At 38.0% G+C, this 14,317-nt stretch overlaps 1 protein-coding gene across 5 annotated transcripts in view; it reads right to left on the reverse strand.

Moving 5' to 3' along the window:
• Positions 1-14,317, reverse strand: part of FZD3 (frizzled class receptor 3) — a 219,642-nt gene that overhangs the window by 128,519 nt on the left and 76,806 nt on the right. For all 5 annotated transcript variants that reach the window (XM_080676960.1, XM_080676958.1, XM_080676959.1 and 2 more), the window contains 2 exons: positions 5,974-6,122; positions 1,302-1,535 (listed from right to left, as the gene is read on the reverse strand). In XM_080676960.1, coding sequence (XP_080533086.1) covers positions 1,302-1,535; positions 5,974-6,122 — 383 coding nt within the window. The remainder of the gene's footprint in view (positions 1-1,301; positions 1,536-5,973; positions 6,123-14,317) is intronic.

The following is a 14,317-nucleotide window of genomic DNA, read 5'->3' on the forward strand; positions in this document are numbered from 1 at the left end:
CATGCACAGGGCCTCCAACATCCCCTGAGGGGTCCCAGATTGCAAGGGGGCCCAGGCCAGGCCGAGGTACCCCATCGGTGCACGAATCTGTGTACTAGGCCTCTAGTATGCATATAAGATCTTTGGTCAATCTCTTTCCGCCCTTCCCCCTCCCCCCTTTCCTCTGAGATTCATCAGTCTGTTCCATGTTTCCATGCCTGTGGTTTCCGCTCCTGCATTGAGCATCTGCCCCCTGGTGGTCAGTGCGCATCATAGCTACCAGCCAGTCAGCCGGTTGGCTGGTTGCTTAGGCTTTTATATATATAGATGGTATATTTGCATATAGCCTACACACACACCCCTATATATTTTAAATCACCCCTATATACTTTAAATCAGCAGTCGCCAACAGGTTGTCTGCGGACCACTGGTGGTCTGTGAGGTCTGAAAGGTTCGTGACCGCTGCTTTAAATCATCTCTAGATTACTTATAATATCTAACACAATGTAAATGCAATGTAAGTAGTTGTTTTACTGTACTGTTTAGGAAATAATGACAAGAAGAAAAAGTCTGTACATTTTTAAGACAGACACAACCACCATAAGTCAAACTACATTGTACACGTCAGCAAAAAAGTAACACTTTCCCCCCAATATTTTCCATACCCATTTGGTTGAATCCCTGAATGCAAAACCCATAGATACGAAGGGCCAACTGTACCATCATACTTATATTTTACTTTAATTATTCACTTACGATAATAACAAAAGTTAATATCAGGCACTTACTAAGACAGGCACTGTTCTAAGCAATTGGATATATTATCTCATTAATTTTTTTACAACAGTCCTAAAGGATATTATTACTATTTCCATTTTACAGATGAAAAAACAAGCTTATCATTCCAGATCCCATGTTGTAAACCACAACACTAATAGTGACTATACTATTATTCTTAAAAACTGTGAGCTTATTAAAAACATAGATTATACCTATATCATCTTTGTATTCCCAGAAGAGTAGCTGATATAGTAGGTATTCCACAACTGTTTGCTAAATTAATCTTACTAACATAACCACTTTCATCCTGCCTTCTCCCTACTCAATACCCTTTGATGACTCCGTATTTTTTACTGCAGCAAGTCTAAGCTTTAAACTCCTCTGACTGGCTTTATATTGGACCATAATCTGGGACAACTGTTCCTAGCAAAGTTCAAAAAAATTAACAATGTTCAACTTCTATTTTAGAATTGGCTACTCTTCCTTAAGCTGTGTAATTCTAATTTAGCACATGAAATAAACTAAGCTAGCAATAAACTCACCTGCCATCACGAGATCTGTGGAGGCTGCCGTGATAGCTGCTCACTTTGCTGTGGACACTCCCTGCTTTGCTTCTCTGATCATCCACCATAGCCAGCTGAGTTGAAGAAGCATGTGTGGATGTTCCTTGAGTGGAAGTTCCTCTTGATTTCCTTATAATAGGAGTATTTGGATCCCTCAGAAGGGACTGAGCAAAATCAGGTTCTTGGAGTACTTGTCGGCTCTCATTCACTATCCTAGAAAACAAAATACTGAGTTTAAGATAAAGATTAACATTCCTATAGACTAACAAACAATACTTTTGTGACGCACTGACATTATTCTTTAAATTAATTGCTGTCCACATAATGTCTTTAGAACAGATAGGACATTGTTAACAGAGGAAAGAGTATAACAAAAATTCATGTCAATCAGCCCAACTGGCATGGCTCAGTGGTTGAGCAACAACCTATGAAAGAGGAGGTCACGGTTCAATTCCAGGTCAAGGCACATGCCTGGGTTGTGGGCTCGAGCCCCAGTGTGAAGTGTGCAGGAGGCAGCCAATCAATGGTTCTCTCTCATCACTGATGTTTCTGTCTCTCTCTCCTTCTCCCTTCCTCTCTGAAATCAATAAAAATATATTTTTAAAAAATTTGTGTCAATTTGTTCACAAAAGTGATAAAGATCTGTGCTAGAATAAGAAAATAAAAATTTTAGTTTCAACTCTATTAATAAATATGTGATCTTAGGCAAGTCACTACCTCCTTTCCTTCCTTTTCCTCATCTATAAAATGAAATTATATTAATCATTTCTAAAAAGTCTCTTTCAGCTAAAGAATTTTATGATTTGCAAGGGCACTGAAATATTACAAAGATATTACTATAAAACAGAGGAATTGTTTTATTGCATTGTTTATGGAAGTAATGGAGGCCTCAGATACATTTTTTAACTTGTAAGAGCAGTTGTTTTAAGGCTACAACTTAATTTTCTGGTAGAAGCAGTTGTCTAATGCTGGAATAAACGTGAGTGGTCATAATTAGAAAACATGAAAAATTACTTTAAGCAAACATATAATTAAGTCTCAGATATATTAAAGGCTTAAGGAAAAAAATTAAGGAGATAAATTATTGTCAAGAGCAAAAGTTTTTAACTGCTATGAAAATGTTAAAAGCAAATGTTTATGATGATGAAAAAAGCAGTAATTAAATTAATAAAAGAGCCAATTAAATTGTTGCAAAGATCTGTACCTCAGTTTATGTAAATCAGTGACTTGAGAGTCAGGATTCAAGTTAAAATTAGATTAAAAATTTCATTAAAGAAACAACAACCTCAAATATGTAAAGATTGGATCATACAGTGAGAAAGTGCATATATTCTCTTTTCAAATTACAAAAGCATTGTTGTTTTTAGAACTTGGATAGAAGGGCTGAAGGAAAACTGACATTTGTTAAGTACCTGCATTGTGCCAGGTATTTTAAATACATCCTTCTTTGAGCCTTTAAATTTTTTTATTTAAAATTGATTTTTAGAGAGAAAGGAGGAGAGAAAAATCAATGTGAGAGCGAAACATCAATGGCTTGCTCCTATATGCCCCCGCCCCAGGGATTGAGGCATGAAACCAGGGCATGTACCTTGACCAGGAATCAAACCTGCAGCAACCTTTTGGTGCACGGGACAACGCCGAACCAACTGAGCCACAATGGCCAGGACTACCCTTTTTTTTCCTCAAGGTATTTTTATTGATTTCAGAGAGGAAGGGAGAGGGAGATAAAGGCAGAAACATCAATGATGAGAGAGAATCATTGACTGGCTGCCTCCTGCACACCCCTGGGGATGTGCCCTGACTGGGAATCGAACTGTGACCTCCTGATTCATAGGTTGATGCTCAACCACTCTGCCATGCCGACTGGGTGAGGGCTATCCTTCTTAATAATGTTTTTGTTATGGAGACAAATGTCCTGAGAGAATATTTCTAAGAGGATATTAGATATCTATTAAGAATAAACATTATGGTCCCCATTATATAGATGAAAAACTGAGGCTTGAAGGGATCAATGGACTTTCCACAACAAAACCAGTAGTCAGGGATCAAACTTAAGTTTAAGTGGCTTAGAAACCAATCATAAAGTAATGATAAAACAATGTTTACATAATCCTGAAAACAGAGTGTCAAAAACTAAATAGAAGAAAGAGTAAGTAAAAAATAGCATTCTCCTAGCTTGGAGGATCACAATGACTTTGTTGAGGAGGTATCCATGATTGCAGAAAACCAAGTAAAAGGATCCTTGGGAACTTTTATCACAGTTTGAAAAAGATTCTGGCCCAACCAGGATCTCCCAATAACTAGAATGATACCTCATAAGGGCAGGTTGGGTGTAGCTCTATGAGGAATTTCCAATACAACCCCATACAGAATTATTTGTCTACTAGAGGCCCGGTACACGAATTCGTGCAAGGGTGGGGTCCGGCTGGCTTGCCCTAATAGAGGCCAACTGGGCTGGGCCAGCCGGGGGGATGGGACAGGGGAGGTTGGCTGGCCGGCTCCGGCCCTGATCGGGGTGTATGGGGCCAATCAGGGGCGGGGCCAGCCAGGCGGAGGGTCCCCAGGCGGTTGGTGGGCCAGCCCCACCCCCTGGTCAAACTCAGGTGGAGGGGACAATTTGCATATTACCCTTTTATGACATAGGATGATCCAGAAGTGACCAGGAATGTTTAATTCAAGCACCTTCCTCAGCTTTATGTTGTACTGTGATTAAAATATATTTAAAATGTTCAACAAATACACAGATAAATCACAGTAAATCCTACAAAGAAGACTCCATGAAAGCAGGAACTTGTCCTGTTTTGTTTCCTATTGAATCCCTGGCATCCCAAAATAGTTCATGGCACACAGTAAGCATTCAATAAAGACTTCTTAAAGAATGAATTAATGCCTAGAAAATATATTTTTGTAGTTGTTGTTGAATGCATCTTTCCCTCTCTGTCCTATGAAACTGTATTTAAAGGAGAAATACATTATCTTATATCACTAGTAGCAGTCTCAGAATGATAAGAAAAAAATATATTTTAAATGTGATTATTTTATTTCAATTTAAACTGTTTAAGAGAAACTACTAATTACTAATATTTTAGAAAATACAGATTTTTGTTATTGAGGCACTTTAAGTTGCATAGTGAAAGTACATTAGCCCATATAAGGCACAACATTTTATTTATTTATTTTTTAAATATATTTTATTGATATTTTACAGAGAGGAAGGGACAGGGATAGAGAGCTAGAAACATCGATGAGAGAGAAACATCGATCAGCTGCCTCCTGCACACCTCCCACTGGGGACGTGCCTGCAACCAAGGTACATGCCCTTGACCAGAATCGAACCCGGGACCCTTCAGTCCGTAGGCCAACGCTCTATCCACTGAGCCAAACCGGTTTCGGCTAAGGCACAGCATTTTAAATACAATTTTAAGAGTATCTCCCAAAACCCACTTTCCATGGACCCTATCCATAAGTTATTCTACTAATTTAGAATTCAGATATGATATTCATATAAGATTCTAAGTAAAAAGTTTAAAATAATTAGTTCCTTTGTGAATATTGAAGAACCTTATTTTATTTAATGAACTAAGGGTTCAAAAAAATGAAAGATTCTTTAAATATGCCCTCAAAAGACTGCTTCGGCAAGTCTTACCATTACCATGATATTCTAATATGCAGTGTGGCCAACTATGAATTGAATTAAAATACTTTCTTAAATATATTTTATGTTATCTAATGATATATATTTTTTTCTATATTGGCTTTAATGTGTACTATATCAGAATGGAATAGCATGCTATCTCTTTAAATCATTTATGGTTTACTTGGAAGAACAATTTGAAATGGAAGCCTAATCCAATACCTGTGTGACTTAGGCCAAGGCACTTAACCTCTCTGTGTCTGTTTTTTCATCTGTAACACAAAGATTATAATACATACCAACCCTCACAGGATATCAAGAGCATAAAATAAGAATGTATATAAAAGCATTAATTTGTTTTTAATTTTAAGAAAAATTATAATTTGGATTTTTAAAAATAAAGATTGACCTTCCCTCATATCTTAGTAAGGAAGATAAGTTTTTAGCTTTTTTTAAAAAATTGATTTGAGAGAGAAGGAGGGAGAGGGAAAGAGAAACATAAATTTATTGTTCTACTTATTTATGCATTCATTGATTGATTCTTGTATGTATCCTGACTGGAGATTGAACATGCAACCTTGGTGTACTGGGATGACACCCTACTCAACTGAGCTACCCAGCCAGGGCCACATTTTTAGCTTTTTATATTATTTTTAAAATGTTTTTTATTGATTTTAGAGAGAGAGAGAGAGAGAAACATCAATTGGCTACCTCCTGCATGCTCCCTCCCCCCAACCCCGCAACCCCAACTGGGGAGAGAGCCCATACCTGGGCATGTGTCTTGATCGGAAATCCAATCCCTGACCAGGAATTGAACCAGTGACTTTTTGGTACACAGGACAATGCTCAACCAACTGAGCCACACCAAGTTTTTAGTTTTTAATTAAGACATGTACTATGCCAGTCTTAACTGATGGCAGCTGAAGTTATAATCCAAATTATTTTAATGTAAGCAATACAAAAAAATTTACGTGAATGTGAAGTCTGTGAACATTGTGATAATTTACTTCAACTTACTCTTTTTTCCTACGACCATGAAAAAAACTGGCCCATTCAAAGCATGTCTTTTTGCTTCCAACCCAAAATATGGAGGGAATACCAACTATGAGAGCCATCAGGTATTTCATCAGAAAGAGAATCAGGTCTGGACGACTCATTTGAGTGACCTACAAGAAGGGAAAGAAAAATATCTTAAATATATAAAAAGAATTATTTATTAAAGACCATTATAAAAATATTTAAAATAAACAACAGTAAAATAATTCTACATTTTGATGTTTTCACTTATGTAATTTTATACTTAATTTTCTGGTTATATGGAAAGATACACTCCCGAAAATTTGACAATAAATTTATAATATATATTTTGAGTCCTATATTTTTCTTATTAGCTCACATTGGCTGTCTTCTAAAGAAAAATAGTATTAATGTCCAAATAAACCCTGAATAGGAATAGAGGCTCAAGTAATACCCATACTGGCCAATTTTACTAGTCTTATCATTGGCCATCACAATATAAAAAAATTATGATCTTTAATATGCTCTTCCATCTACCTACTTCATTCTTTATTCTGTTCTTTTCAAGCTTCCTCTTTAACCTATGAGTTACTTACAAGTGCATTTTCTAGTTTCTAGTCAGATTAGTTTTTCAAAAATTTATTTTTATTGCTGGTTTCAAGTTTAATTATTATGGTAAGAGAATCTGGTCTATAGATTCTGGTTACCTTAAATTTTGGAGACTTCTTTTATGATTTAGGATACAGTTTTCTAAGTATTCCTTGTGTGGTAAAAAATAACACATATTCTCTATTTGCTGGGCACACAATTTTCTACATGTATTAGATCAACTTCATCAGTTGTGTTGTTCAAATTTTCCCTATATTCTTGACCAATTTTCTGTTTACCTACCAATTTTAATACAGGTATGCTAAAATCTCTCACATAACTGTGAACTCATCAGTTTTCCTCCTAGTCTTGTCAAGTTTTTATTTTCAAGCCTATGTGAGGTATTAGGTAGATTCAATAATGCTCTAGTTGCTTACTTTGCTTTATGAATACTCTTCACTTTACATTGTATTTTATCTGACATTAATACTGTCACATCAGCTTTTCTTCCATGTTCAAATAGCTCTAGCTTTCTGCCTATCTGTCCTAGTTCTGTCCTCTGGAGCTAAGAAGAATAGAGCAATCACTCTGGAAGACCAAGTCGAGTCAATGAGATACCCTGTCAGAAGCAAAACTTAAAAACACAGTGTAAGTACTGGGAACAAAGAGACAACAAGACTATCCAGAAAATCCAAGAGAATCAACTGAAAAAAACAAATAGAAACAATCAAAGGGTTCAGTAACTTAAGTTGGACAAGATTAATATAGAAAAATAAAAAATTTCCATATATATGTATATATATCAATAACCAGGTAAGAAAAATAGTGAAAACCATTTAATTTATAATCTTAACAAAAACTATGACACCTAGGAATAAACCTAATAAGAAAATAATAAAACCTTATTGAAGGACACAGAAAAACTGAAGTAAACAGAGAAATATTCCATATTTCTACATGTAAAGACTCAATTTTTTAAAGATGTCAATTTATTTATCCCCCAAAATAATCCTATAAACTTGATATAATCTGAAAAGATCAATAGGATTTTTCACAAGATGTAAAAAGTTAGGTATATAAGTATTTCAAATAAATACTTAGGTATTTATTTGAAATATCTGAGATAGATTGTTTAATAAGTGATGTAGGAATGGTTGGCAATCTACCTGGAAACAAAATAATTTAAACACCACCTCACATAGTAAGGAAAAATAAATTCTAGAAAGTTAGAAATAAATCATAAAACTATGAAAAGCATAAAGCATTTTTATAATGGAGGGTGTGAAGCCTTTTTAGAAGAGTAATCTGAAACAAATAAGTTTAAAAGAAAAAGGCTGATAGTTTTGATTACTAAAAACTTAAAACTTCTGTAGAACAAGAAACTATAAATCAAATTAATAGACTAATGACTAACTAGGAATATTAATTGTATTATCTGTCAATAAAGTAAACCTAAAAAGCAATCAAATGAATTAATAAAGATAAAATAAATAAATTAGAAGTAAAAAATAATAAACCCCAAAGTTGGTTATTTGAAAAACATAATAAATAACCATCCTCTAGCCCAGTGGTCGGCAAACTGCAGCTTGCAAGCCACATGCGGCTCTTTGGCCCCTTGAGTGTGGCTCTTCCACAAAATACCATGGCCTGGCCCTAATCGGTTTGGCTCAGTGGATAGAGCCTCGGCCTGCGGACTGAAGGGTCCCAGGTTCAATTCCGGTCAAGGGCATGTACCTTGATTGCGGGCACATCCCCAATAGGTGGTGTGCAGGAGGCAGCTGATCGATGTTTCTCTCTCATCAATGTTTCTAACTATCCCTCTCCCTTCCTCTCTGTAGAAAATCAATAAAAAAAAAAACAAAAAAAAAAAACTACGGCCTGGGCGAGTCTATTTTGAAGAAGTGGCGTTAGAAGAAGTTTAAGTTTAAAAAATGTGGCTCTGAAAAGAAATTTCAATCGTTGTACTGTTGATATTTGGTTCTGTTGACTAATGAGTTTGCCGACCACTGCTCTAACCCAATCAAAACAACAGAGGGAAGCCCGCCGATGTGGCTCGGTGGTTGAGTGTCAACCTATGATCCAGGAGGTCAGGGCACATGCACGGGTTGCAGGCTCAATCCCCAGCAAGGGGTGTCCAAGAGGCAGCCCATCAATGATTCTCATCATTGATATTTCTATCTCTCCCTTCCTCTCTAAAATCAATAAAAATATATTTAAAAAAACAACAACAAAGGAAAGAACTCATGTGCACATACACACGCAGAAACAGTAAATAAACAGCTACAAAAGACAAAACTAAAATAATATTAAGAGATTACTTTGCTCAATTGCATGCAAATAAACTTAGAAATTAATGAAAACAAATAATAAGAAAATATAAGCAAAACTAATCATAGCCCTGGCCAATTTGGCTCAGGGTTAGAGCGCCAGCCCATGTAATGAAGGGTTGTGGGTTCGATTCCTGGTCAAGGGCACATACCTTAGTTGCAGGCTCGATCTCCAGCCCCAGTTGGGGTGCAGATAGGAGGCAACCAATTGATGTCTCTCTCTCTCTCTCACTGTTTCTCTCTCTCTCTCCCTCTCTCTCTCTCTCTCTCTCTCTCTCTCTCTCTCTCTCTGTCTCCCTCCTTCCTTCCCTCCACTCTCTCTAAAAAAATCAATAGAAAATATATCCTGAGGTGAGAGTAAAAAAAAAAAAAAAAAAAAAACTGACCCCAGAAGCAAGAATAAAATTGTGCCTAACTCGATAGATTTGATAAAACAATAAATCTATAGATGTCCCATTTATGAATTTTTATGCAAACAGCAAATTCAAAGAATATGTCATAGCCTTGGCCAGGTAGCTCAGTTGGTTAGTGTTGTCCCAATACACCAAGGTTGCAGGTTCAATCCAGGAGTCAAGGCATCAAACAATGGATGCATAAATAAGTGTAACAATGAATCAGTGTTTCTCTCTTTCTCTCTCTCCCCCTTTTTCTGTCTCAATCAATAAATAAATTTAAAAAGAATGTCATAACCAAATATAGAAAAGCAAGGATGGTTCAATATTAGGAAACTGATTTATATATTTGATACATTATTGGATCAAAGAGAAAACATAGAATCATTTCTACGTATGCCAAAAAGGAATTTGATAAAATTATCCATAATTTTTAAATTATAATAAATATCCATTTATTAAACATTGTAACAAAATAAAAATAGAAGATAAGCCCTTAGAGCAGGGGTGGGCAAACTTTTTGACTCGAGGGCCACAATGGGTTCTTAAACTGGACCGGAGGGCCAGAACAAAAGCATGGATGGAGTGTTTGTGTGAACTAATATAAATTCAAAGTAAAGGAGCGGAGGGGAGAGCAAGAGAACTGGATAGAACAGCCAGATCCGGCCCACGGGCCGTAGTTTGCCCATGGCTGCCTTAGAGTGACATAATAAATCTATGTTATTCCAAAAGCCAATACCATGTTTAATGGGAACACCAGAAGTTATTAGTCTCATTAAAGTCAGGAATACAAGAGGATCTACTATTACTACTCTTTTTTTTTTTTTTTTTCGGGTCCAGAAATGGCCATTTTAATGCAGAAAAATCAAGATAATTTACAAATGAATCACTTTATGGGCCCAGGCTGAGGGCCCAGGAACTGTGAGGGCAGAAAGGAGGTGGAGACTGTTGAGAGTCAATGATGTCAGCACCTTCAGACAGATCCGACCCAGGCTCCAGCATGCCAGGAGAGCCCAGGGCCTGGGCCTACTATTACTACTCTTAATTAACCTTGTATTAATAGTTCTAACTGACTGCAATTACACACAAAAAAATATAAAAACTATAAAAGATGAGAAAATGATTATTTACAAATAATGTAATTTTTTAAAATGTATTTTTGTTAATTTCAGAGAGGAAGGGGGAGGGAGGGAGGGAGGGAGAGATAGAAACATAAATGATGAGAGAGAATCACTGATTGGCTGCCTCCTGCATGCCTCACACTGGGTATAAAGTCCACAACCAGGGCATGTGCCCTGACTGGGAATCAAACTGTAACTTCCTGGTTCATAGGTCGAAGTTGATGCTCAACCACTGAGCCACGTCAGCTGGGCACAGATAATGTAATTTTAAGAGAATAAGGTGTAAAAACTATTATAAATCAGAAGCAATATGACTAGGTACAAAATAAAATACTGAAATCACTTTCAGATATACAAAAAACAGTTACTAGGTAAAAGAAAGAAAATTCTTCATTTGCCATTGTTATGGACTGAACTGTGTCCCCCTAAAATTCATATGTTGAAGCCATAACCCCCAGTACCTCAGAATGTGATTTGTTTGGAGATAGAGTCTTTAAAGTGGTAATTAGGCCCAGCTCTGGTGTTGCTCAGTGGTTGAGCATCGACCTATGAAACCAAGAGGTCATGATTTGATTCCTGGCAGGGCACATGCCCGGGTTGCAGGCTCAATCTCTGGTGAGAGGCATGCAGGAGGCAGCCAATCAATGATTCTCATCATTGATGTTTCTCTCTCTCTTTCCTTTCTTCTCTGAAATCAATAAAAATATATTTAAAAAATAAATTAAAAGGTAATTAGGATTAAATGAAATCATATAGGTGGGCCTTAAACCAATTGGACGGATGTCCTTACAAGAAGGGGAAATTTGGACACATACACACAGGGATGAACGCACACAGAAAAAAATATGTCAAGAAAGAGTAAAAGGGTGGGCAGCCACCCACAAGCCAAGAAGAGAGGCCTCAGAGAAATCAACCATGCTGGCACCTTGATCTTGTGCTGTCACCTTGATCTTGGAGTTCCAACCTCCATAACTGTTGTTTAAGCTACCCAGTCTGTGGTATCTTGTTTTGGCAGTCCTAGCAAACTAATACTTCCATAGTAACAACAAAAGGTATAAAACACCTAGGAATAAATTTAATAAGAATGAGTGGTATATTAGAAGAAGCTTTAAAATGCTTATAAAAAATGTCTGTGGATAACTAGAATCAACATAAAAAATGCAAATTCAGCCCTAACCAGTTTGGCTCAGTGGATAGAATGTCGGCCTGCAGACTGAAAGGTCCCAGGTTCGGTTCCGGTCAAGGGCATGTACCTTGGTTGTGGGCACATCCCCAGTAGGGAAGTGTGCTGAAGGCAGCTGATTGATGTTTCTCTCATTGATGTTTCTAACTCTCTATCCTTCTCCCTTCCTCTCTGTAAAAAGTCAATAAAATGTTAAAAAAATGCAAATTCTTGATTTAGTCATTAAATTTAACACAATTCCAATAAAAATGCCAACAGAGTTATCTGGGAATTAAACAAGATGATTCTAAAGTTCATATAGAAAAACAAACATTTCTACAGAAAAATGCTGAAAGAGAAGAGAAATATATCAATAAGCTATAATAAAACTGTGTAATTCTGGAGCATAGAAGTTTTAGTATTGTATGTGATATTTCAAACTATTAAAAAAAGGATGAATTAATTATTCAATAAACAGATTCTAGATAGGCATCTAAAAAAAAAGATTTCCCCTTTCCAAGGTAAAAATTTTATTTTTGAGGAACTTCATACTGCACATTTTCAAAGAGTCACATAAGAAAGCAAAAATGTTATCCTCCCCTCATCTATACTAATAAAAGGGTAATATGCTAATTAGGCCAGATAGACCAGACATCTTCTGGATGTCCTTCCTGACAAAGCTAGGGCCCGGGTGCCTGCGGCTGGCAGGGTCCCAGGTGCCTGCCCAGCAAAGCTGCCCAGGGTTCCCGGGTGTCTGCAGCCGGCCAAAGGAAAGCCTGGGTCCTGGGTGTGGGGGCCAAGGCAGAGGCAGTTAGGGGCGATCAGGAAGGCAGGCGAGCAGTTAGGGGCCATCAGACAGGCAGGCGTGTAGTTAGGGGCAATCAGGCAGGCAGGCAGAGGTGGTTAGGAGTGATCAGGCAGGCAGGCAAGTGGTTAGGGGCGATCAGGCAGGCAGGTGAGCAGTTAGGGGCATCAGGCAGGCAGGCAGGGTGGTTAGAGGTCATCAGACAGGCAGGCAGAGGCAGTTAGGGGTGATCAGGCAGGCAGGCAAGCAGTTAGGGGTATCAGGCAGACAGAATGGTTAGAGGTGATCAGACAGGCAGGCAGAGATGGTTAGGGGCGATCAGGCAGGCAGGCGCGTGGTTAGGGGCGACCAGGCAGGCAGGCGAGTGGTTAGGGGCGATCAGGCAGGCAGGCGAGCAGGTAGGGGCAACCAGGCAGGCAGGCAGAGGGTTTAGGGGCGATCAGGCAGGCGAGCGGTTAGGAGCCAGTGGTCCCGGATTGCGAGAGGGTGTAGGCTGGGCTAAGGGACACCCCAACCCCCATGTATGAATTTCGTGCACTAGGCCTCTAGTTCCAGAAATAAAAGCATAAAATTTCTTTTTAAATCACTTAGAAGTTTAGCATCTAAAATGAACAAAACAAAAAAAGGGGGGGCGGAGGCATTTACTATATATTTTGGACTGCTTTTGTCAGGTTTCTGGGTTAATATTTCTTCTTTCAATTCATATTACCAAAACAGTAAAAACCTGGGAAAAAATATAAACCTACTGATCACATACCATATTTCACACTAAGATGAATTCCTACCAGATAAAAAATTCAAATGTAAAAAAAAAAAAAACCCCAACCAAACAAAAAGAAGCCACGAAGTTCAAGATGAAAGCTTCTCTCAGGGTAGAGAATAATTGTCTAGCTATGACACAAAATCTAAAAGCCATAAAAGTAGAGATAAATAAATCTATCATAAAAGTGAAGATACAAGAATAAAATACCAACATTTTATATGGCCATAATTTCCATTACAACCAAAAGACAATAAAAAAGCAGACATAAAGTTGTTGCAAACATTATGACAGATAAAGGGCTAATTTTATTTTATTTTTTTTAAAATATATTTTATTGATTTTCTACAGAGAGGAAGGGAGAGGGATAGAGAGCCAGAAACATCGATGAGAGATAAACATCGATCAGCCGAAACCGGTTTGGCTCAGTGGATAGAGTGTCGGCCTGCGGACCGAAAGGTCCCAGGTTCGATTCCGGTCAAGGGCATGTACCTTGGTTGCGGGCGCGTCCCCAGTAGGAGAGGGATAACACCTATCGGTTGCCTCCACACTCCTCACTCCCCCCGCCCCCCGAATTGGGATCAAACCCATGATCTTTTGGCTTACGGAATGACGCAATAACCAACTGAGCCACACCGCCCAGGGCTATTTGTTGTTTCTTAACTTTATGTGAAAATCTGCCTTAAGAACTAATGTGCCATAACAGAGAATGTAACCCTCCTTTCATGCAGCCTGTCCATACATCTTGGGATTGCACACATCTTTTGGTTTCAGAGCAGTATGACTTCTTACTAGAGGCTGGCTTCTCCCAGAGCAAGCATTGTTAAGAAAATTTGGCAAAAGCTGCAAAACTTCTTAAGACTTAGCCTCAGTCTTAAGACAGCCTTAGAAGAATCACTTCTGCTCACTGTACTAATCAAAAGTCATTGAGCCAGCTCTAGCTGGTTTGGCTCAGTGGATAGAGCATCCGCCTGCAGACTAAAGGGTCCTGGGTTAGATTCCAGTCAGGGGACATGCCCGGGTTGTGGGCTCTATCCCCAGTAGGGGGTGTGCAGGAGGCAGCCGATTGGTGATGCTCTCTCATCATTGATGTTTCTCTCTCTCTCTCCCCTCTCCCTTCCCCTCACAAATGAATAAAAATATATTTTTAAAAAGTCATTGAGCCAGACCAATTAAAGGAAAGGGACTA

Source organism: Plecotus auritus, assembly GCF_963455305.1.
Source record: "Plecotus auritus genome assembly, chromosome: 6".
NCBI lineage: Eukaryota > Metazoa > Chordata > Mammalia > Chiroptera > Vespertilionidae > Plecotus > Plecotus auritus.